At 41.7% G+C, this 26,070-nt stretch overlaps 1 protein-coding gene across 2 annotated transcripts in view; it reads left to right on the forward strand.

Moving 5' to 3' along the window:
* LOC107148012 (zinc finger protein 433-like) overlaps nucleotides 1-26,070 on the forward strand; it is a 63,745-nt gene that overhangs the window by 13,763 nt on the left and 23,912 nt on the right. For both annotated transcript variants that reach the window (XM_048814969.1, XM_015492592.2), the window contains exon 2: nucleotides 18,503-18,555. In XM_048814969.1, the coding sequence (XP_048670926.1) occupies nucleotides 18,503-18,555 (53 nt within the window). The remainder of the gene's footprint in view (nucleotides 1-18,502; nucleotides 18,556-26,070) is intronic.

Consider the following 26,070-nt stretch of genomic DNA (forward strand, 5'->3'; position numbering starts at 1 on the left):
ATGATTTGGACGTGACAAAATCTGTGCTTTCTTTGGTATTATAATAATGAGAGTCTAAGATCTATTAAAGAAAAAAAAAAACAATTAGAAAAACAAAAAAAAATATGTGCTTTTAATTTTTCCAGAAGTCATATGACAGACTCTACCAAAATTAAAACAGATATTCATTGTGGAAAACCCTTTAGTGAGATCCCAAATCTTAACCTAAAAAAAGACATATCTGCTTGAGTAAATCAGTGTGAGTGCAGTGTATTTGGAAATGTCTTCATATTTTCCATTCTTTTTTTTTTTTTTTGGAGGTGGGGGTGCTAGAAATTTTACTCGGGCACTCACACTAAGCTACATCCTCAGCCCTATTTTGTATTTTATTTAGAGACAGGGTCTCGGGGAGTTGCTTAGTGCCTCACTTTTTGTTGAGACTGGATTTGAACTTGAGATAATCATGTCTCAGCCTCCTGAGCTGCTGGGATTACAGGCTTGGGCCACCGCACCAGGCTCTATTATTTCTTAATAGGCACATCATATTTCAGTCTGCTTATAAACCAGATGAACATGAGAAGTGTGGTGGGAAGACATATGAACCTCAGCAGTACAGAAAACCCTCATTTCTCTCCCAAGTATTCAAAGGAAGTGATGAAGCACACTAGAAATGGACCTTATGAATGTGTATGTAGGAAAGGGTTCAGTTGTTCCCAGAGTTTTCAAAACATGAACCATCTCACACTGGATTAGAGTCCTAGGAATGTAAGCTATGTGGAAAAGCCTTTGCTTACTTCAGTTCCATTTGAAAACACCTACTGGAGAAAATCCCTATGAATGTTAACAGTGTTGGGAAAGCCCTCACTAGTTCTGATTATCCCCAACTGCAATGCAACCAGTGTGGTACATCCAGTTCCCTTCCAACAGTTGGATCAGTTCATACCAGAGAGAAGCAAGATTGTCAAGATTGTGGGAAGCCTTCCCTGTTTCTGTTCATCTTCACTCACATAAAAATACTCATATTGGAGAGAAACCTTACGAAGGTAAACAGTGGGATAAATCATTTACAGTTCTTACCTGACAGTACATCGAATAACTGAGAAGCCCTATGAATGTAAACAGTGTGGTCACCTTCATGCAAGTGAAGACTAAGTCTGGTCACCTTCATGCACATGAACAAACTCAGACGGAAAGAAGTCCTATGAATGCAAAGGACGTGGAAAAGCCTGGAGTTGGCCCTCTCACCTTCAAAAGCAGAAACAACTCATATGATTGTGAACAGAGTGGCACAGCCTTCACTTAAAGTCATGCTCAGAAAACATCAAACAACTCATACTGGAGAGAAGCACTGTGGATGAAAACAATGGGAAATGCCTCCCATTACTGGAGCTTCCTTTTAAATATGAAAGACATTGTGCTTGAAAAAAGCCATTGAATGTAGAAAAAAAAAATGTGGCAAATGATCTGATACTTTCAATCACCTTCAGAGTCATGAAAGGGCTCACATGAGAGAAAACCTCTTTGAGTGTAAACAATAGTTGGTAAGTCATTGAGTGTTCTCAGTCGCCTTCAAAGCCATTTGATTCACTGTGGTAAACAAAACTGAATGTGTGTTGGTTCCTTTTCCTTCCTCTGCACGGATTTCTTATTATGGAAAGAATCCCTGAGAATGTGAGGAATATGGGAAGTGTCCAGTTTTCCCAGGTTTTTGTTATGATATCTGGTGCAGGTGTCCAATGTTCCAATTCTCCTCATTTGTTCACTTTCTACCCCTGTGACAAAATACATGAGAAAAATCAACTTAAGGAAGGAAAGATTTATTTTGGCTCACTTGATCATAGGTTTCTGTCCATAATTGAGTGGCCGCATTGCTCTGGGAAATGGACCATCATGGTGGAAGCGCAGAGCAGAGCTCATGGCACCCAGAAGGGGAAAGAGAGAGGGAGTAATGGGCCACCAACCACATATAGCCTTCAAAGTCATGTCTGAGTAGTCCACCTGCTGCAAGTAGACATCCCCTCCTAGTGTCCTCCTCCCACAGCACCACTAGCTGGGGACCTAGCCTCCAGCACATGTGGCTTTGGGGGACATTCCAGGTCCATGCTACAGCACTTGAGTTACATGAAAGAACTCATGCAGGGCAGTGCCTAGGAGTACAGAATGTGAAGAGTATCCCATCTTTTCAGTTTCCTTCAAAGACAAATCAGGACTCACATTAGAGAAATGCCTGATGACTAAGAAATCTGGTAATGCTTTCAATTTTCCAGTTTTCTTTGAAAAGAAGGAAGGATTCATGTGTGGTAATGAAATGTGGTAAATGAATGAAGAAATGCCACCAGGCCTTCAGTTGTTCTAGGTCCATTCAGACACACAGAATTCATTAGTGAGAGAAAGACGAGGAGTGCATGGAAAGTGGGAATGCCTTCATCTCCCTGTGACATTCAGAGGTGCAGGATGATGCACCCAAAAGATGTGCGTGTTAGCTCGACTTTAAGGTGTGAAAACACATCGATTTTCTGGGTTAAATCTCTCATCTTGCATTGTAGGTCTTTCTATTTATAGTTTTCTATTGTTTTGTTGAGAATTTTTGTATCTATAGGCAAAAAAAAATTGTACACTAATATGTAGCATAGAAGTATCTAGTACATAGAATATATATATGTGCATTTATCCGTGTGTGTATGCTATATAGGATCAGTACAGTTTTGTAAGTAAATAGTGTGTATTATATATACTATTTTATAAGATAATGTAATTAAGCACCATGTGCATTATCTAGGATTTTATGGCATCATAGTATAGTATTAAATTCTTATTGATCCATAGTATCAGGTATTTCAGTTTCCTCCTACCAGCCCTATCCCAAACCACATAATTTTGAGGGAACCAAGAGCACCTCACTTTGATGATACTACAAAGCTTTGCCCCTTGCCCCTTATTACATCAGCAATCAAGTGCAATCCCTCTGTGGGCCTGGATGGCTTCCTGTGCCCTCCTCTGCTTAACTCTGTGTTTCCATTTTTCTTATGTGTCCAGTGGGGGTGTTACATGTTTGTCAAAGTCACCCTGGGTGCTAATTCATTTGTAGGTAGTGGTGTGAATGGGAGGCTGTTAGAAACCTTTACAGCATAAACAGAATGGAGTGAACATGAATAAAAACAGCTGCTCAGCTTTTAATAATTGCTCTTGGTGACTGGTTCCACGGCACAATGAAACCACCTGAGTAGCACCTGCACTTTTTGATGGGTTTGACCTTGGTTGGCCCACAGTTACTGATTTGTACCTGGTGTTGCCATTTCTCCCCTCACATGAGTACTCACATCCCCTACACATAATGGTTCACTGGCTTTACCCACTGAATGCCTTCCTCCCTCAAGGCAGTGAAAGAATAGCTACCCAACAAGTGCTTCAGTCCTGATTAACAAGAAACAAGCTAAAGCTCTGTGGATCCTGCATTTAATTTGGGAACCATCACTAATTGCTTGGGATACTCCTGGGAGAGACTCAGGGATGGTCTTTTGTGAAATTCGAGAAAGAAGGGGATGCTCACCTTGAGAAGAATTAAGTACATCACCTAGTTTCTCAAAGTTGTTTTCATGGAGCAGGCAAGAGTAGGGGCCTTGCTTGTCTCTTGTGTGCTAATTACCTTACAGCCCTGTGCACCCTTCTGTTGAGGGGCACATCCATGATGCCTGATGGTCCAAGTGCTGATAGGTAATGCATGAGGCATTAGCTCCTCGTGAAACCTGGGAGGAGTATCTCAACCATTCATGCTTCGGAAAACCCCTCACCAGTGTGCGAGTTTTCCTTAGCACTAATGCTTGTCAGCATGCTAAAGTCTCATGGAAGAAGGTTTGCTGGCCTTAGAAAAATGACTTACTGCAAGTGGGTATTAACCCACACAGAAATAAGTCTCATTACCTGAAGGCATGTCTTCCAGTGTGGGTTACTGGGCTTCTGAACTCTTCACCTTAGCCACACATGAGCACTAGCAGTGATCAGATGGAGTCAGTACTGGGGAAACCTGCAAGTTTGCATCAGTGGAAACCCAAAACGTCATAAATCCCTGTGGGTAGGGAAGGGAAAAGTGTCATGTGCAGTGATCAGATCTAGGAACCCAGCACCTGATGGCTTGGCTCTCCAAGACCCAGGAGTTGTCCTGCCACAGCCACTACTGCCTGTGCCTCTGTCTCAACAAGTGTCCTAGTTCCTGTGTGAAGGGTGTAGATGGCTATTTAGACATCTTGGACCAATGCAGTTGTCCCTTGTAGTTCTTAAGAGAAAACATAGAGGTGATGAGTATGTAACTCCACAATGGATCCCTTGCTTTACATGGGAGAGGAACCTGTGTTCAATCCCCAGTACTGCACAACAGCAAAACAACAATAAAAGAGCAACCGTAGCTGAGTGTAGTGACACACACCTACATGTCAGCAGATAGTGACGCCGAGGCAGGAGGATAGCGAGTAGAAAGCCAGCGTCAGCAAATTAGTTAGACCGTAAGCAATTCAGCAAGACCCTTTCTCAAAAAGTTAAAAAAAAAAAAGGACTGGGGATGTGGTTCAGTTATTAGACACCCCTGGGTTCAATCCCCAGTACCAAAGGAAAACACACACACACACTTACACACACACACATACACACACTCACATACATATACACACACACACACACAAAAAAAAAAAACCCAAGCAAATAAAATAAGCAACTATAAAATGTGTGATGGAGAATGAAGACCAATCCCATAAAGTCAGTGGCCGAACTTCTTGCATCTTGGAAAAGATGAAAAGGAAGGCAAAACACAAGAGGTTAAGGACATGAGAAGCTTATGGGTGGGTATAGGGGGCATTGGCCTGGGGTCAGCCTGGTTGATTGGGCCTTGTTTTAGTCAGTTTTTTGTCAGCTGTGACTAAAAGACCTGTCAAGAACAATGCTGAGGGGGGATTGTTTGTCCCAGGCACAGTTTCAGAGGTCTCAGTTCATAGACATTCCTGTCCATTGCCCTGGGACCAAGGTGAAGTAGGACATCTAGCAGAATGGATGACCGAAGAAAGCAGCTCCAGACATGGCAACAGAAAGCAGAAATAGAGCTCTGCTAACCAAAAATAAACATAAATCCTGCAGGAAAGCCCCCAGTGAGCCAGCTCCCCCAGCCACACCTCACATGCTTGCAGTCACCAAGAGTTCATCCACTCAAGTGGGTCGATGCTCTGCTTGGGTTACACACATGCTAGGCAAGTGCACTATCACTGAGCCCCAGCCCCAGCCTCTTGATGACAATTCTTAGCCTAAAAAATAAGAGAGGGAAGTGGAAAAGGAAAGCAGGAAGGAAGCCATAAGTAGGAAAGAGGTGGAGAGGAATTAAGTGTGAGCAGATTTTTGTAAGGAAAATTGAAATTGATGAATACAGAAGACTGTTGTGTGGTGAAATAAGACTCTTTCTCTTGAAGTAGAATGTCAGATTGTTCCTCAATGGGCAGGAGGCAGTAAGAGTCAATACTGCTGACGTATGCACATTGTAGGTGTAAAAAAGTTATGACACTTGATGTGTCCTTCAGAATTCATTAAAAATTTTGAAGCAAAGTTCTCTTTTATGTAATGGGTTCACTTTATTTTTTGAATGTGGGGGATTAGGAAAAAGTTAAAAGTCATCTAATGGGCATTTGGCAGAAAAATTATGATAGTCCAGACCTTATGGAATTCCTTCACTACATCCAGGATATTCAGGGGATGCCACATGGCTTGTTAAAGAAATTCTTGATGACTTCAATGGTTTTAATCCTTGGAATACGTTAAAACATACAATATGGTAAATTCTAGAATTTTGTGTTTGCTACTAGTTCTCATTTGTGTTATAACGATAAGATGCCACATCTTCAGATAAGAAATCTGACAGCTCCAAATAATAACAAAACATTTGTGGTCAAAAAATGAAAAAGGAGGAGATGTGGAGAGAGGTAACGTTCTCTGATTGCATTGTGGTTGTGGTGCACTTGCCCTGGGAAATTCCTGTGTAAAAGTCCAGATCAAGATTTGCCCAGTTGCTCTGGTGACATCCTGCCTGAAGAGGCTCTGTGAAGAGACACAGAGTCACATCAGTCTTGACCTTGAGATCACACACCACCTCCCAGGAATAGAGAATTCTGAATATGACAAAGCCACAATGTTTCACCCATGCTGTGACTTCTACGCCTGCCCACTTAGCAGAAACTCTGGCCATGGGCTTCCTGGGTGTTAACAGGATGCCCCTAGGTTTACAACAGTAGAATAGCTACAAGAATGTTTCTAGTCTTGTAACTTTTTAATGCACAAAGAACAATGCCTCTACAGTCTTTAACTTCCTGATTATGAGACACTATATAATACATGTGTTGTGCCTGCTGTGGGTCACTTCTTCTCCATTAGAGATGAGTGCTTCACCTGATGCCAGATTTCTCTCTAAATGTGTGTCTTTCCTAATCCCCCCTCACTGGTTTTTGAATTAAGAGCTATGCAGATGATAGTACAGAGTTATTGGAGATTGTCTATATCAATTTTAGGTTGATTCTTTTTTCCTTTATTTTGCATAGAAATACCATTGGGATTTTTGATAGGATTTCATTGACTTTGTAGGTAAGTTTTGGATAGTTTTGATTATATTATGACCTTGGAAATGTGAATACTAGCTGTCTTTCCCTTTATTTGTATATATTTTCATTTCTTTCAGGATCATTTTATAGTTCTAGGTGTATAAGCCTTTAATCTTCTTGGCTAAGTTATTTCCCAACTTCTATTCATAGTATTTTTTTTTCTTTCCTTTTCAGATTACTCATTATTAGTGTATGTTAATGTACCTTAGTTTTGCAGATTGAGTTTTATGCTCTGCATCATTGCTGAGTTCATTTATTAGTTTCCTTAATTTTAGTGTATTTGAATTTGTTGCTCTTTGTTACTCTTTTTTCTTCAGTAGATAATTTGCCATTGGGTATGGTGGCACTCACTTGTTATCTCAGCTCCTCAAGGGGCTGAGGCCAGCCTGGACAATGTAGTGAGATTTAAAAATAAAAATATAAAAAGTGTGTAGCTCACTGAAAGGTAAAGCTGCACTAACAGAATGTGATTTGGAGATTTAGGAAACTTTCTAGGGGTGTCCCTTGGAAGGTGTCATCTTGTTGACATTAGTTGTTTCTAAATCCGTGCTATATTTTCTCTTATCCCACACTGTTTTAACTTTAGTTAATAGACAGCTTCATGTTGTTCTGTTTGTTGATCATTACTCTTATTTACTACTTGGCAAAATGTTATCTGGAGTAAGCCACTTGTTACCTTCAAAATGTTTTTGTTTATTACTAATCAAATAGTTTGAGATGATTTCTACAAATCACTATTTGTAGAAATATGATCTGAAATATGATCTTCTGGGCAGCTGGTTAGAGACTCTGCCTGGAGCATGGGCTAGCGGGGAAGCTGCTCATGTCCTCAGCACTGGTGTAAGAGTGGGACAAGATGGTAGAGTTTGAGAAGGAAAAAAGAAATCCAATAAATACTGTCTGGCTTATATAAATTCATTAGGAATAATGAGCCACGCTTCACCATTAGAGTGGTATAATCTATCCAAATCCTGATTTCCCATATGGCAGCAAGGTTCAAGTTTGTGTGCAGGCTTTTCTGAGGATATATGAGTTCACGAGTGCTAATAGGAAGAAGTCCTTTCTTCTTAGCAAGCAGATGGTTGGAATTTGTTTTTAGATGCATTTGAGGCACAATCTGCAAAGGGAAATTTTGGTGGCCCAGGGTAATATCTTTCTCCCAGGACTCTCCAGTGACAAGGGTATTCTTGCTCTAGTACTGCTTTTTTGTGTAATTTAATTCTAGTGTAGGAACGCCTGCATTTGAGGAAATGAGTGTGATGAGTTCTGAGTTTTGGTGACCAAATCACAGAATAAGTATTTGGAGAGCACAGAGTCATGTGAACACCATCATGTTAAGAATATTTATTTTTTAGTTTTCGGCGGACACAACATCTTTGTTTTGTATGTGGTGCTGAGGATCGAACCCGGGCCACTCTCATGCCAGGTGAGCGCGCTACCGCTTGAGCCACATCCCCAGCCCCCAAGTATAGATTCTTAGTAGCTGCCAACCTCACAGCCCTCAACGACACATTTGTGGGATATATTTAACTCAGTTGCCTTTGGGGATGTGGCTATGAACTTCTTTCACCCAGGAGAAGTGGGTTTTGCTGGATCCATTGAACAAGAATGTCCACAGAAATGTGATGTAAGAAGTCTCCATGATATTTCTTTACTCAGTCCAATAGAGAACATGTGGGCCTTTGCTTTTAATTATTTTGATGTCTTCAATTTGAAATATGTAAAGGTAATAGTATAGTAAACAAAGGAGTCATGATTCTGTGGGAGACCACTCAGAAAACACACAAAGTCTGAATTTGAAGCTAATTAAAGAATTTTTATTTTACCTATCTGATCCTGGCCAGGCACACTTTTTAAAAAATATTTTTATTTGTAGGTGGACACCATACCTTTATTTGTTTATTTATGTGGTGCTGAGAATCAAACCCAGGGTCTCACCTGTGCTAGGCAAGTGCTCTACCACTGAGCCACAACCCCAGTGCCCTAGGCACACTTCTGACAGAGCCCTAGTAGCTCTCTGAAAGAAGCATGCCAGGCTCTCTGTGGTTGCAATGTTTGAGAAAGAAAATCACATCCTATGAATTTTGCAAATTGCAAGCAAGTAGAGTACAGGGGCTGAAAATGCAGTTAGCAGAGCAAGTCCAGACAACCACATCCGGGGGACTTTACAGTTGCAGGCACAAAAAGTGCAGGGGGGTGCACAAAGTGCAGAAATACACATTTTTATCATCTTAGAAATATCTCATATAATTGTTTCACACAGGAACCATAAAGTTGGAGTACTTCTTCTATCTTACTGTTACTTCTTCTATCTTATAACTAGGGCAAACCAAGGTAACTTAACATCCCTAATTTTATAACATTTCTCGTATAATCCTATTATCCATGCTATTTCATTAATCTATATTTCATAATCTATAATCTATAACCTATTACTTGTATTGATTTAACTCAGAGCATAACACAATACAGCAGAAGTACACTAAAATTTTTGTAGCTCATTGCAATTCAAATGATTTTACTGGATCTGCCTTTTAGGCTGCAAATACAAATACCAGAACATTGATGAGGAGAACAAAAATTCTGGGAGAAATCAAAGGTAATTTGTAGTCATTCAGCATGGAGTGACCCTTCAGGGAATCATAGCATGATATGGAATTTTTGGGGGGTGTGAGCCATTTCAATTGAACCGTGGTGGACCTTGAGCACAGTAGTCAAGCATTCTATCATTAACCTACATACCCTTTTCATGTAAATTATTAGAAACATAGAACAAATAATCAGAACTTTAAATATATTTATTCTTTTTATTTTTTCACTATTGTTATATACATCAATACAACACAGATGTTCCAGAGTTTACATTATAATTGAATTGCAAACATTGCTATGTAACTACATTCACAAATATCACTGTTTTAAAAATATATTTTTATTTGTAGGTAGACACAATATATTTATTCATTTATATTTTTAATATTTTGTTTATATGCTGGTGGACCTTTATTTAAAAAATATTTATTTTTAGCTATTGGTGGGCACAATATTTTATTTTTACATGATGCTGAGGATCAAACCCATTGCTTCACACATGGTAGGGAGCATTCTACCTCTGAGCCACAACCTCAGCCTGGAGGACCTTTATTTTATTCATTTATTTATATGCATTGCTGAGAATCAAACCCAGTACCTCACACATGCTAGGCCTGTGTTCTACAACTGAGACACAACCCCAGCCTGCTTATTCATTTATTTTTATGTAGTGCTCAGTATTGAATCTAATGTCTCACATGTGAGGCAAGTGCTCTACCACAGAGCTACAGCCCCAGCCCAAATATCATTGTTTTGATAATAGCTATTGGGAAGCCATGTTACAAAGTAATAAATTCATTCACTTTTTATTAATGTATACATGATACAAAACCTAGGCTGGGCAGCCTGGCACATGTCTATAATCCCAGTGGCTCAGGGGCCTGAGGCAGGAGGATCTTAACCTCAGCAAAAGTGAGGTGCTAAGCAACCCAGTGAAACCCTGTCTCTAAATAGCATATAAAATAGGGCTGGGGATATGGCTCAGTGGTCCAGTGCCCCTGAGTTTAATACCTGGTACCCCCTCCCCCAAAAAAGTGTGTCTGAGTTTGCTATTTGTATTTCACATTTAACTGTTTGGATATTGAACAACAAAGAGAAACTAATGAGAAGCTATATTGGAAGCATATGTGAAAATTTCTAAGGCATTCACATAAACTTGAGCACACACAACACAAACTCAATTAGCTCAGCAATGTTGCAGATGACAAGAGGAATACACACAGAAACAGAAGATTTTTACACTGGAAATGAACAATCTCAAAATGAAAACAAGAAGCAGTTCTATTAAAAATTGTATGAAACAAAAAATACTTGGAAATTAAATCTTACAACAGAAGAAGGTTAAGACCCATTGACCAGAAAGGTAAGACAGAAAGTTGAAAGTAATCAAGAAAGAGCTAAATAAATGGGAAGTAGCTAATATTCAAGCACAACAAAACTCAATAGTGTTAAGATCATGTTATTCCTTATTTACTGCATCCAACAGAATAAAACAAATATGACAGTATATCATTGTGCATCTTGGATCCAAAGGTCTTGAGTGCTTCTTGTCTTCCTAGTAGAACCCTCTTTCTCCATGAGCGCAAAGACTGTGTTGCTGATGGAGGAGGAGATACAATGGGGAGGAGAACCAAGGTGCCCCAGCCAACAGCCAGTTCTCCCCAGAAGCAGAGTTTCCTGGTCAAGACGTAGAACACAGGCCCGGTGGGCCCCACTGTGCCCAGATTGCTGACCAGTCACCCTTGAGCTGGTACCTTATGGAGTGATTTGTTCTGCAGTCAGAGACACGTGACACATAGACTCAGTGCAGATTGGAGGCCAGGGTTCAACAACACATTCACTGGGAGTTACTGGCCAACAACAGGAAGCCAACAGGAACTGAGTTATCTTCCCCTTGTTTAAGGTTGGGTTTCCTATTAGATGGTGTTGAGTTACACAGGTATGCATATGAACATCTGTACATGTGATTGGTAGTCACAGGGCACTCCTCCTGTGAAGAGGAAACACACAACCACAGCCTGCAGATTAGAGCCAAGCTACTGGCAGGGAAGGGATGTTCCCTCATTATCGCATAAAAGTAGGTGGATGTTATAGGTCCTTTTCTGCTGACAGACATCAGGGGGTCACAAACCTCACAGATGCACCTATGTGGCAGCCACAAAGATTAGGTTGGACTCCTGAGCACATGGAATGTGGCTGGTTTGCATTGAGCTACTGAGAGAATACAGTATATTTTAAAGAAATAGTACCATAAAGACAAGTAGTTAATTAATAGTAATTGAAGGGTTATGGAAATTAACATTCCTATGAGAGCTCACCAAGAAAAAATGAAAAGAGTGTGGCTTGGGAGGAGGGAGAGGAAATTAGTAAACATTTACAATGGACACTGAGGAAAAAAACCAAAAATTCATCCCTTCTTGGATTCTTCCCCAGCATTTCCACCAAAAGCAGACATTACCCCTGCTCAACCATAATTGGCCCTGAAGGAAGGAAGCAAATACTAAAATACTGGGGTCTGGACTTTTTATCCTTTCCCATTGCAGATGAGTCCTGGAAGGAGAAAAGCAAATAGTCATGCTCTAGTAACAATGGGTCCCAGAGATAAGCAGGGAACACCTGGTTGTGAGCTTTTCCCAATGACAATAAGTTTTAAACTTTTTACAACTGCATTCGTGAGTTAAAATTTTAGCTTGCACTACTAGGTCCCTGAGCAGCCAAACTGCATGTCTACAATCTCCAATGATTAATTCATCCTCATTGTAAACTATGAAACCCAAACTCCTGTAACCCTGGGGAGGCATTTCCATACCCAGAAAATAAGCCCTCCTATGCCTGATGGATTGACTTCCCTGCAGAATAAAGGAAAGTTGCTGACATTAAAGAGTTGCTGTCTCCTGCCTCAGTCATTTGTGGGCACTTACAGTAATACCTCATTGCATCGGTTGCATAGAAAAATAATTATATTTTACATATATTGCATTAAAGAAATCAACCATTTCACCTGTGACTCTCTCGCGTTTTGAATCTTTATTTATTTATTTATTTATTTTTTGCTGGGGATGGAACACAGGGCTTTGCCTTTGCTACAAAAACACTCTACCACTGAGTTATGCCTGAGCTACTTTACATGTTTCTTTTTTGTTTTTATGTGGCTTTCAGAAAGTTTAAAAATACATAACACATTTCATTTCAATTAAACAGGGCCTTCCTTTCCATAGCTGGGGCTGAGCCATCTAAAAGAACACAGGTGAGGAAGGTCATGCAATTTTAAATCGTAATAAAATTCTCAAGTTACTCCCAATCGTGAACAGCACAGTTATTTGTACATATCGCTGACATTCTTTAGTCCTCTTCCCCTGTTGCCATCTACACCAGGATGAATATAAACGTTTCCCGCCAGGCTCAGGTCCCAGCTAGCCAAGGAAGCCCTGCCTGAAAAGGGCTGGGCCAAGAGCCTGTCATCTGGACTGTATCAGCCAACGATTGGGTTAGAATAGCTGTCACTCAAGGCTGCTACAGTACCTGGAGGCGGAGCAGGAGAGGAACTGTCCAATCAGGTGCGCAGAGGAAGGTGAAGGGCGGGCTCTCGCAATCTCGAGGCTTTCCCTCTCCCTTGCTGAGCTCCTTCCTCCATTGCTCCTTTGTCCTCTTCTCCGGATCCCCGGGGACTCTGCGTAACCTGGGGCCCCGAGGAGTTCGGAAACCAGACGTCCCTAGAAAGGACGGCGGGTCACCCTGGAGTCCCCAAACGGTGAGTGTGGCCAGGACTGGCGGGATCCGGTGAGCACTTGCTTTGGCGACCAGAGTGCCACTGGTGGACGACCCTGGGCCCTATCCCTAGTCCCGCGGGGTGGGAAGTGCTTGGTGGCAGGTCCCTGAGGTCACCCTGCTGGCGGGTGGACCTTGTCCCCGTGGTCCCGCGGAGTGGGTTGGGTGGCAGGTCCCCGAATTCAGCTGCAGAGGGTGACCCAGTCCTCTCTGGCTAATCGTCCTGGGTCTCTCTCTCAGGGCTGGTCCCTGCCTTCTTCTGTTCCCTGTTGGTGACCTCCCTGGGTCATATCTAGGCAGCACGCAGCCTGACGCTCCCAGAGTGTGAGGTGAGCAGGGGAGGGTAACAGGGAATCTGGACTCAGGTGGTTCTGTCAGTGAGAAGTTGGCCTTTGGGGGTCCCGGTCTGTCCCTGTTTTCTCCACAGAATTAACCTGTGCACCCTTCAACACATACTCCTAAATGTGCAAGAAGCTGGGTATGAAATCCATTTTCCATTGGGAACTTTGCTCCTGCTAGAGTTGGCAGCAGACCCCTACAATTCCAGTTCCCTGCCCGCATTCCCAGATGGCAGCACTCTCCAGGGCGCACTTTATCATCGATTTGCTCCACAGCCTACTGTTCAAGTAGACAGTGCTATTTTTTTCCTTTTCTTTTGGTTCCAGGGATTGAACTCTTGGGCACTTGGCCACTGAGCCCCATCCCCAGCTCTATTTTGTATTTTATTTATATACAGGATCGCATTGAGTTGCTTAGTGTGTTGTGGTTGCTGAGGCTGGCTTTGAATTCGGGATCCTCCTGCCTCCATCTCCCCAGGCACTGGGATTGCAGGCATGTGCCACTAAACCTGACCAGATAGTGTTTTAATTGTGGTAGTTTCACCTTTTAATGAATGGCACTTTTAAGGATTTTCTTTTCTTTCTTTTTTTTTTTAATGTGGGCCAAGATTTCCCACGAGTGGAAAGCAAAGAGGAATTACCTGGAACTTGAGTTTTTGTGTTTATAAAGCACTTATGCATCTCTTTATCTTGCCCAGGTACAAACACCTGTGCAGAGTCTTTGAGCAGAGGTGTCCTTTGGATACCACACAGGGTCCTGTGTCTTGTCTTTTCCTGGGGCTGCTGCAATCCTATGTTTCAGTGTGCCTGCAGCACACAGGTGTCCTGTGTTCTGAAAGGTGCAGGCAATTTTAAGCTCTGCATCAGCTCCTCCTAGAGGACAGCCTGAGATGTGGAGTGCAGCCTCTCAGGGGAGCAGCTGGAGACACCCAGGTCAGGCAGTGAGATGCTGGTGTTGAGGGAACATGACATATATGGTTCCTACCCTTTGGATGGGCTCAGAACTGTGAAGGAAGAACAGTTATCCTAAAGAGCAGGGAAAACTGACCCCAGCAAGGTGGAGCAAAGCCCTACAAAGCTCTTCAGCAGCAGGAGGGAGGTGGGAGGATGTGCCTGGTGACAGAAGCCTGACCTGAAGCTGGTCAGTGTCCAGTGGTGCTGCAGCTCCCCGGGTTTTTGCCTTGGAAAGACTGGCTCAGGTATTTTAGCGTCAGTTTTTCTATTAATTGTAAAATGTAATTTATTAGTAGGGTTGATTAGGAAATATTCCTAAAGGGTAAGAGAGAGAGAGAATTCAAGGGGAAGAAAGAAGGTTAGAAACAGAAAACAAGCAAACACTTGGTCCTATATTATTTTAGTTAAACATTCTTAGGACTGTTTCTCTTCACCAGAGTGAGTTTACTGAGTTTCTCAGATGCCTTCTTTTATTTATTTATTTATTTATTTATTTATTTATGTGGGGGGGCGTGTTCTACCAATTTAAAATAGAATTCCAGGGCTTTGCTTTTGGAATGTTATGTGGGAATAGAAAAAAGGGAAATCCTATGTTGCAGTGTGCCTGCAGTAGATATGAATGCATTCCCAGATGAAAGTGTGGTAGAGAACTTGGTTTCTTTCTTTCCTTTTTTTTTTTTTTTTTTTTGTGGTGCTGGGGATTGAACCCATGTCTTTGTGCATTCGAGGCAGGCACTCTACCAAATGAGTTATATCCCTAGCCCAGAAGTTGGTTTCTTTTTTTACAAAATTCAACCTCACAAGGGCTTTGCTAACTTGCTGAGGTTGGATTTTAACTGGTGTTCCTTCTCTGTCATCCTCCAGAGTCACTGGGATTACAGGCCTCCACCACTGCACCTCTCTAGTTAAAATTTCTTATATATCTTTTTCTCTTTTCAGATGTGTTTTTTACTGGGGTTTTGGGGGTGGAAGAGTGGTTTAAAATAGAATTCCAGGACTTGGCTTTGGAAATGCTACCTGGAAAAGAAATAGGAAAGATCTTGTTTCAGTATGGTTGCAGAAAGTGAGTACATTTTCCCAGTACCTATGGTAGAAAAGTTGATTCATTCATTACAAAGATTCACCAAAACATCCGCCCTTGTATTTTGGAGGGGAGGGCAGCAGAGTTCAGGGTCCTGGATTAAGGAGAGAAACTTGAGTCAGTTTTGCTTAAAAAGTATTTTTCTGATCCCTGAAAACGAAATTCCTAATCGCTTATGAGAAAAAAGAAGAGGGGAGGGATTTTCAGGATCAGTGTGTTTCTGCCATGGGCTAAAAAGGGAGCATCATTTGAGTCATAATGGGAAGGGGGTGTCTGTGCAGGAACTGCTCTAGCAGAGTGCAGAGGAGGGGGATTTATTCAATCATAGATTTTTCACAGGAGTCCCTTTGGCACTTTCTTTTTCTTACATATCTTTTCCATTTTGGCCAATCCTAAGTTGAGTCTTTTAAATTGAACATAAACGATGTGCTTTGTTAAAATCAAATCATTGAAGTTGAATAGGGGGTGATAGGAGTCCCCAGTTTGTAGTTCTTTGCTCTCAGCAGGACTGGCCCTCCTGCCCTGCAGCTGGCATCTACAATGGGGCAGTGTTGTGGAGCTGACCCTGAACTAGGGTTTGTGCTGACTGGTGGTGTCAGAATTGAACTTTTGAGTGACCAGTAGTTTTGGAGAATGGATTGGTGTTCATCAAACTCACGTTGTAGGTGTCAGAAGTGGTTTCTTGGAAAAGGTCTCACAGGCCAGAACCTCCATGTGCCTGCTGGTGGGTGCTTGGGTATCAGTGAGAACTGAGGTCCTGCAGGAGGGAACATTCCACTCTAGGGAAAAGAGAACACAGTGACCTTCCAGAACCAAATGTCCCAGCTGCTCATGTTTTCCTCATTTCCTAGGAAAATCCACCTGAGCTGCATCTACTGTGAGGATGGTCCCCAAGCTTAGGGAAGAGTTAGTCACAAAGTGGAGATTCCTGGTGTACTGTGGGTGAGAGGGTGCTTCCCTGAGCTGGTTCCTGTTGTTTTCTTTATCAAATCTTGGTGCCATAAAATTCCACTTTGTTCCAAGAATGTAGGAAGTTCTTTTTTATTTTTTTCCCCCCTCTTAGGTACTGGGGATTGAACTCAGGGACACTCAACCACTGAGATATCCCTGGCCCTTTTTTTGTATTATTGTTGTTGTTGTTGTTATTTAAATGTATAGACAGGGTCTCACTGAGTTGCTTATGCCTCCCTGTTGCTGAGCCTGGCTTTGAACTCATGGTCCTTCAGTCTCAGCATCCTAATCCAGTGGGATAAAAGTCATAGCCATGTCACCTGGTCAAGAATTTTATTCCTTCACTGAATGGAAGATTTTTATATTATGGATTAATATTTATTTGGGTGCAGAAATTTGATGTTGAAATATTATTTTAATGCTCAGTTTAGTAAGAATCTATACACCCATATATTCCTGTCCAAATAGGGATGGGTTGGCCCTGGGCAGGCTGCCCTCTCTCCCTGCTCTCTCCACCCTCTGCCTGGAGGTGAGTGCAGTGCCAATTCTGTCATTCCTTCCAGTTTAACCAGCTGTGAGGAAGCAGAATTTTTCTTAGTTCTGTCTTATTGAGTTTTCAGTACCTTAATGTTACCATTAGTGCTCTATCACTGGAGTTCTATAATGTGCAATGTGTAGTTTCTCTGCCTCAGTTGGTTAGACTCCTGTGATGTCTGAGTCTTTGGGTCTCCCAGTTTCCTTCCCTGTTCCTGCTTCAGGAACTTCACTTGTTTCCAGTTTCATTTTTACATTTTTGACAATGTCATTCTATTTTTAAATTTGGTCCCCAAGTGTGTACCCTTTATAATTTTGTACACATAGGGAAATTCTCAGGTTATTGATTATGGGTAAACTGCTGCAGTGTGAGGAGCAGCTGTCTCACCATTCATCCATTTACCCTCCTACCTGTCTATCCTTTTTTACTTCCATGTGGCTATATATTGCTTTTCACTGAATACCATTAGTATGAGCATTTTTCTGTGTATTTCCATGGTCTTTGAAATGGTTTTCAGTCATTTTCTCATGGAATTTATTTTTAGGTTATATTTTTATCTTTTAATTTTTCCTTCAAATGAATTCATTTCTCTTTGTAAAGACTGCAGACATCTGCCCTGAGGTAGGGTAGCCTTCTTGCCCCCTATTGCAGTTTGATGGAAGAGCCCCCTTTTTATAGATGTATCATTCTTTTTTTCCTTTGAATTTAACTTATTAAGTATATCTATAGAACAGGAAGCATGGTGGATTTTGAGAGATAAATTCTTAGGTGTCCCCTCCTGGACACAGGGAATGAGCCTTTCTGGGGCCACATTTCAGCAGTCAGAGTCTGGCTCCCAATATGGGAATGTGATTACCCCTTTGCAAGTGGGTATTTATTCTGAACTGTGAGTGAGGCAGGCTCTAACCTGAGCTGGTTCAAATGTTTGCTTGTTCTTTCACTGAGTTTTTTTCTAATTGTCATGTAATTCGTTTTTTATGCACTTAATACTTGTACTTCCTGATTGCCGTCGTCGTCGTCTTCTTCTTCTTCTTCTTCTTCTTCTTCTTCTTCTTCTTCTTCTTCTTATTATTGTCTGAAAATGAGTTGACAGAGTAAAAGTGTGAGGAGGCTTTGCCCAAGAAGCCCCGACCTTTTCCCAAGTGATTTATGGCTGGCTTCCTCCTTCCCAGTCAGGCCTGACCAGGCGGCACACACCTTCTCTGAGGTCATGGTAGGCTGCCTTGGAACCAAGGCTGTAATTCCTCACATATGCCTGGGACTCTGTGCCCAGAAGAGCTTCCTAGCCGACAGGACCTGCTATGGAAAGCCAGGCTCAGCTCTGCATAAGTGGAAATGTCCCCCTGGTGGGGCAGGTCCCCTTGCAGGGAGGAAGTCCTGCCTGAAAAGGGCTTTTGCCAATACCTTGTCTTCCTGGCCTGTGTATCCAGGAGCATGATACATCTCCTGTCAGGCAGGGCCCCAGAGTGTGCATATTTGTGTTGGGGAGAGAGAGGGGTCTTGTGGAGCCTTGGCTACTTAGCAGACAGCTGGTGGGAGGGGGTGGCCTTCCACAGTCTCAGAGGCCGGTATCTCTCACCCTGTGGAGCTCAGAATCCATCTCCAGGACTGTGTCTTCTCTGCTGTGTGAGGCCCAAGTGGCTCTGGCTCACATTTGTCTCCCTGTGACCTGCAGGTGCTATGAGGTCCATAAGAAGGATGTCAGGTCTCCCCAGAAGGCGGAAAATGGTGAGTGTGTGGGGCAGGTCTGGTCAGGTGGGAGGTAGGCTTGTTACAAGTGATGAACCAGCTGTGGCTGGCCTCTGGCCTCCCACTGTCATCTCTATAGTCAGCCAAGAGTACCTGAGTCAGATGCTGCTTTAGCACAGCCCTTGATGGCCATGGTGTGGGCTGGTGCAGGTGGGTTCCCAGTGTACTGCCTGGTCTGCAGCCACTTTGGCAGAATCCTCTCTGCCCAGCTGGACCCCAGCCCTAAGTACTCAGTGTGAAGTGAAGGCAGCGGGTCTCAGGGGATCCTGCCTTAGGTGTGGGGCTCCTGGGTAGAAGATGCTGGTCTGAGGGATCTGTGTTTCTTCTTCTTAAGGAGTCACCCTCCTTTCCCCCTCCTATGCCCTACCAGGGCTTTTGGTACATTCTTAATATTCCTGTCCTTTTCTCATATTTACAGATCTGACTCTTCCTCCAAGTTCACAGCATTTTCATCTCTTTTTGTGAATTTCCCATATGATGAAAGGAGAGAACAGTCACCTGGAACTTCACTGTTAAGAGAACTTGTGCCCCCCCCCCCGCTCTCTCTCTCTCTCTCTCTCTCTCTCTCTCTCTTTTTTTTCCTTCCCCAGGAATTGATACCTTATCAAATTGTGGAGAGGTTTCCTTTGGACCCCTGACAGGGTTCCATGTTTTCAACCACTGTATTGCCCCGCTTGTGGCTGTGTCAAGTCCTGTAGGCTGCCCTGTGTCCTACAGGAAGCAGGCAATTTTAGTCCCTGGGTCAGCTCCTTCTAGAGGACATTGTGAAGTGTGTCATTCAGCTTGTGAGGGGAGCAGCTGGAGGCCCTTATGCTGAGGAATCTCTTGGAATAGGCCTCATCTAGACAGCTGCCTCCTAGGGACACTGTCTCCCCCAAGCCCTGTTCCCATTCCTTGGAGACAGGTAGACAGTGAGCCTGTGGATGCTGGTGCTGAGGGGCCAGGTCAGCAGTGATTCCTGCCCTTGCATTCTCTCACAGTTGTGAAGGAGGAAAACTCTCCCAGAGCATAAGGACCACCCACCCCAGTGCAGTGCTGTTCAAACCTGATAAGACTTGTAGCCTGGAGTCATGGTCAGGTCTCCTGGGAGGGTGATCATGGAGTGTTTCAGTGAGCAAGACCAGGTGTGAGATGTCCAGCTGGCAGGGACCTTACTGCCCCTTGAGCCTGACACATCTGTGCTTCCTTAGCACCAGCCCTTTCTGTCACTTCAAATTTGTCTGCTTACTTATCAGAGACCTAGGTATTCCTTAAATGTCAAATGTATTTATTCAGGGGTGAGGTAAAAAAGAAAGAAAGAAAGAAAGAAAAAAAAATCTTCTATTTGATCATTGTTTTCATTGGACTTGTTTTAGGACTTTAAGAAAAAAAGCTCCTAATAGGTTATGTTTTGTTATTCTCATTTCCTTTGTTGTGCTGAGTGTCTAACACAGGGCAGTAGTTCTCATATATTCTCAAATTGTCCCCCTCCCCCATTTGTATTAGTATATTAGTTATATATAATATTAGGGTTTGTTTTATTTATTTATCTTTTTGCTGTCAGGGATTGTACGCAGAGGAACTTTACCACTGAGCCACATCCCGGGCCCATTTTATATTTTATTTTTAGACCATCTCCCTAACTTGTTTAGGGCCTCACTACATTGCTGAGGCTGGCCTCAAACTTGCATCCTCTGCCTCAGACTCCTAGGTTGCTACTGTTACAGGTGTGTACCTCCTTGCCTGGCTAATGTTGGGTTTTATTTTTTACATAATGTGCAAGCATTAGGTTGGTGTAAGTTACTCCACTTCAGTCCCCAGTAATTTTCCTTTCTCTCCTACTTTCTTTCTGTTTCCTTACCTCTACTCACTGGACTTCCTACTATTATATGTATATATATACACACACACACATATACATACATACATACATATATATACATATATATATTTCAAATTTATGCTTTATAGATCAACATAATGGTGGAATTCTTCATGATATGTCATCTATGTGCGTAGGATGATCTGTTCAACTCCACTCCGGTATTCTCTCATTTCCTGTTTCCTCCCTTATCTCAGTCTCTGTCCTCTTCTTCACCTCCCTCTCTTCTATTTTCACGGGATCCTGCCTACCCCACTTTTTGTCCTGATTTTGTTCTAGCTTCCACATATGGGAAAGAAAACATTCAGCATCTGAGTTTCTGGCTCTCACTTATTTCACTTAGTATGTTGTCTTCCAGTTCTACGCATTTTCATGCTAATGACATACTTTCATTTTTTATGACTGAGCAAAATCCCATTGTGTATGTGTACCTCATTTTCTTTTTTCTCTTGATGGCATCCTGGGCTGGCCTTGGACTCGGGGAACTGTGGTGTGACTTTATCACTGTAGCATGTTGATGTTGCACAGGGCGCTCAGGCTGCTCCCTGCAGGATGGTGCTGAGTCCCAGGGTTTGCAGTAAGGACTGAGGTGCATCATGAAGTTATGTGAAATTTGAGGCTGTTCCAGGGTCACGTTTGTTCTGCTTCATTTTCCCTGTTTCCATGTGGAGCAGCTCCACTGCTATTTGGCTGACCTTCTTCTCCCTGAGGCTGCTGTCATTTCTCTTCTACATGGTGTTCCAGGTACCATTACTGCACCCTTGATTACACCCGACTTAAAGTGAGCTTTGTACTCATGAAGTGCTAGTCAGACTGCTGTTCTCGTTTTCAAAGTCCTGTGGTATTCTGGGTCCCTCGTAATGTTGAATGACATTTTCAATTTCTAAAAAGGAATCATCACCCGGGATTCTGATGGGTTTAAATATAATTGGTAGATTCTTTGGGAGTATCACCACCTTAATAACATTAAACCTTTAGTCCATGAGCATAGAATGGGATTTATTTGGATGTTGAGCAACTTCCACCAAGCATTACAGTTTAGAAAATAAGTTTTATATTTTTCTATTTGCTATTTATTATGTATGTATTATATATTATTATTATATTGTTTATTCTTCTATATTTATTTTTTGAGTGTCATTGTAAATGAACTTTTTAAGTTCCATTTCAGAATTTTATGAGTAAAAAGTTGATTTTTTTTGATTATTAAGTTTCTGAGTTTTGTTTATTAATTTTTTCACTCCTGACCTTGGGAACATGTCTTCCTCTTGGGTGCTTCCAGGTTTTGAAAATCATGAGTGCTGGTGCGCTGAACTTTGTAGGGCAGGATATCATGTGGACCTACATTGTGAACTCATTTGGGTTTCCCCAACTTTGCGAAATGGCTTAGGGTCCAGGAGCCACCGCTCTGACACGTGAGATAGGGTTGATCACTTCAGCCTGTGACAGTTGAGTGGCTGTGGGCCTGTGAGGAGGTTTGTGTGAGGCCTCTGTGTGTTAGAGCCCTGGGACTTCTCAGGTATCGATCTCCCCCATGTCGAAGGCTTTCTGGTAGGTACAGCAGTGAAGAAACCCTGTCAGATGTCCTTTTCCACTTGTAGTAGAGACTGTAGGGAGCAGGAAGCCAGAAATACAAGGCAAATGGGCACTGTGTCAGGTAGTCACTGTTGATGGGGTGAGAGGTGGTAAAGGGTGCAGAGGTGTCCCTCTCTCCTCCTGTCTTGGTGCCTGTGGCAGCTGTCTCAGCCCATGAGTGGGTCTGAGTTTTTACCTTTCCCACCTTTATATGGTGGAGTCCTTGGTTTTGCCTCAGTATCTGGTGCTGTGTGAGTCAGCCCTGAGGTCTGGAATGCTGTGATTTTGTTCCTGGCTTCCCTGGGAGCCCCCCTCTTGCTGTGTTGTCTAGAAGTAGTGAGAGCAGGAATCCTTGACTTGTTTTTCTGTCATGGAGACAGGGTTTTGTTCTTCAGTGTAGCCTTAGGTTTTATAGATCCCTGTGGCTTTTTAGGGTTTTTCATTCTTTTCCTGGTATGTGCATGTTGATGTCATGAAGATGGGTTTGATTTTTGTCAGCTGCTTTTTCTAGGTATCAAACCTTCTCCAGAATCATGATGCACCAGTGTTTTCCACATTTCTTTGGGGTGCCATTTCACTCTGTTGGTGGTATCTGATAAAGGATAAAATTTTCAGTTTAGTATTGATTCGCTTTTAAATTGCACATGTGGATGAGGTGCAGTGAGTTAGTTTCACGTCTGTTCCAGTGTGTCATGATAAGATTAGGGCTTTAGCCCTTCTGACCCTTACATTTATCATTTCTGGGTGTCTGTGGACTACTCCCTCTGCTTTGTTATGAAATGCACAGTGACATGTTGTGCACTACATGCTCTGGACACTTTACTGTTCTGGAGAGCAGTCCTGCTGGCCCCTCCTGAGTGTATTTTAGTACCTGATACACAGTCTGCTCTTCCAGTCCTGCCCTGTCCCTTCTCCTCTCTCTTCCTTGCCTCTGGTGACTATTGTACTTTCTGTGACTTCAACTTGCAACTTCTCTGAGTGAGTTTGTACACACAGATGTCTCTCTCTGTGCCTGGCTTGTTCCACTCAGTGTGGTGTCCAAAGTTTTACTCTCATTGCTGCAAATGACACAACTGAAAGCCATTTGGTGAAATCAAGTTCATCTATTCTTTCATGAATCACATGGATGGAAAAACATCCCAGAAACCATTCCCAAATCCATTGTTGTGAGATTGTGCTCTAGTGTTGTGAGATTGTGCTCTGCATTGTCTTCTAAGAATGGATGAGGTTCACATCTTCAGGGCTTTGGTCCATGTAGATTTCATGTAGGCATGTGCTGTGAGAGGAGGGTCTAACTTCACGTGTTGACATGAACACACAGTTTCCTGGCCATTCATTTGCCTGCATGTCCTTTTTTCCTTGAATGACCCTGGTTGTGCAGCATCATTTCCTTCTGCGTGGGTCATCAGTGTCCTGATCCGGCATTTTTCTCAACTCCTGTGTGTGTCTGCCTTTAAACCAGTGCCACTGGGTCTTTGTTAGTGTACTTTGAGGAGGTTTTGAAAGCTAGAAATGTGGTGCTTTCCAGTTTATTTTTCTTCTTCCATTGTTTGTTTTCTTGTAATTCCATGTCAACTTAGAATGATACTTTTTATTTTTATATAAAAATGTCATTGGTATTTTGAAAGTGATTGAAGTGACTTCATGGATAATATTTGGGTAGATTTACAATTCCTTATTCTTGCAAATGCCAGATATCTTTATATGTATCATTTCCCTCATGTGGTTTGTAGTTTTAATTGTCAAACTTGATCATTTTTTAATGTGGTTTTTACCTTCTGTTCCGTGTCCTGGCTCTTTTCCATTTCAGTTGTGCATTTATTTATCTCACTATGCCCCCATGCCCTCTAATACACATCCCATGTATTTCAGGCTGCTTCTTGATTTGTTTTCATCTTTTAATTCCTCTAATTTTAATGCATTTGAATTTCTCATTTTTAATTATTGCTTATTCTCATGTAAAAATGTTTTCTGTTTCTCTAGAAAAAAATTTTTGAAATTGTTTTAGTTTTGTTTTCACACAAGAATCTGTAATGAATTAATATTTGTGCATGGAATGAGGAAACTAATGCATTGTTTTCAATTAGATAACATTTTTTCTTGACTCATCTTTGTAATTGAATGTGAATGTCTCCACTTCTGCACAATAACTACTATGTCATTAGTCAATTTTCCATATGAATATTAAACCACTGAAAACTTTTCTCTTGGTCCATCTCATGGTTCATCTCTCTGCTAACTGTAAAGAAGTGAACAAAGGAAATGTAGACATACAATGCAGAGGAAAAAAAGTGGCTGCTCTCTCCATCAGCCCTGTTTATTATCTCAACAGTTACATAGCTCATTGTTACCATAACTAGTTATGACTTAGTCTTCCTTTAATCCCAAGTGCTAGCTAACTGAGATAAGGTCCAGGTTAATATAAACACAGAGCCCCTTTTCTCCAAGGATGTAACCATAGAAACTAGATAGTGTGCCTTTATAGTTATCTTAATGGCTTCAAGGAGAAACTGCTGGGCATTACAAGCATGGGAAACAGAGTGCTGTTACTCCCTGGGAGTTTGCTCAAGAGAAGAATGCTTTCCTGTACATTTCCAAGGTCAGAATACCTACAGTTACCCCCGCCCCCTTTAAGGCCTTTTGCATGAATAATATCTGTTCTTTTTTCTTAATGCTGGTGGGGGCAAAAAATAGGGTAGGTATTGAAAACAGTAAGTGCAACGTAACAATCCCAGTAAACATCCACCTATGAGTAATTGTTTGATCCAGATGAAATTGGGTAACCACAAAATGAGCCAATCCAACAAGTCTAAACCTCCATAATATTGTTGGTATCTTTAAGGTAATCTAACTCCTTTGAAATAGAATTATCATTATCACTTAAATTGAAGCAATACATATTATTAAGCTCCTGACATCCTTTATGATGTAACAATAACAGTTAATCAGTTGCAGCCCTATTGTCGAGAATGGCTTGATATAGTTTTTGTTCTTCATTAAGTATTTTTTTGCTGTTATTTAAAAATTTTTTTTTAGTTATACAGGACAATAGAATGCATTTATGCACTTTGATATATCATACATGGATATAATTCTCATTTTTCTGAGTGTACATGTTGCAGAATCATATTTGTCATGTAGTCATTTATATACATACAGTAATAATGTCTGTTTCATTCTACTGTCTTTCCTATCCCCACATTCCCTCTACTTCCCTCCCATCACTTTCCTCCACTTTATCTAAGGTAATGCTATTCTTTCCTAGTGCCCCCTGCCTTATTGAAAAATTATATCTGTATATTGCAGAGAACATTCATCCTTTGGTTTTGTGGGATTAGCTTATTTTGCTTAACATGATATTCTTCAACTCCATCCATTTACTGGTGAATGCCATAGTTTCACTCTTCTTTAAAGCTGAGTAATATTCCACTGAGTATATATACCACGTTTTCTTTATCCATTTATCTACTGAGGGACACCTACGTTGGTTCGATAGTATAGCTATTGTGAATTGAGCTGCTATAAACATTGATGTGGCTCCATCACTGTAGTATGCTGATTTTAAGATCTTGTTCTTTGGGTATAAACCAAGGAGTGGGATAGTTGGGTCAAATGGTGGTTGCATGCCCAGTTTTCTGAGGAATCTCCATACTGCTTTCCATAGTGGTTGCACCAATTTGCAGTTCCACCAGCAATGTAAGAGTGCACCTTTTTCACCACATCCTCACCAATATTTATTGTTGTCTTTATTCTTGATGATTGCCATTCTGACAGGAGTGAGATGAAATCTTAGAATAGTTTTGATTTGCATTTCTCTATTTTCTAGAGATGCTGAACACTTTTTTTTTTTTTAAATATTTGTTGATCAATTGTATTTCTCAGTTCTACTCAGTTCTCAGCCCGTTTATTGATTGGGTTGTTTGTTTTTTTGGTGTAAGTTTTTTGAGTTCTTTATATAAAGAACTCATTAAGCATATTAATGGCCATAGAAGTATGAGATATATATATATATATATATATATATATATATATATTTTTTTTTTTTTTTTTTTTTTTTT

The sequence above is a fragment of the Marmota marmota genome, unplaced genomic scaffold (genome assembly GCF_001458135.2).
Source record: "Marmota marmota marmota unplaced genomic scaffold, marMar, whole genome shotgun sequence".
NCBI lineage: Eukaryota > Metazoa > Chordata > Mammalia > Rodentia > Sciuridae > Marmota > Marmota marmota.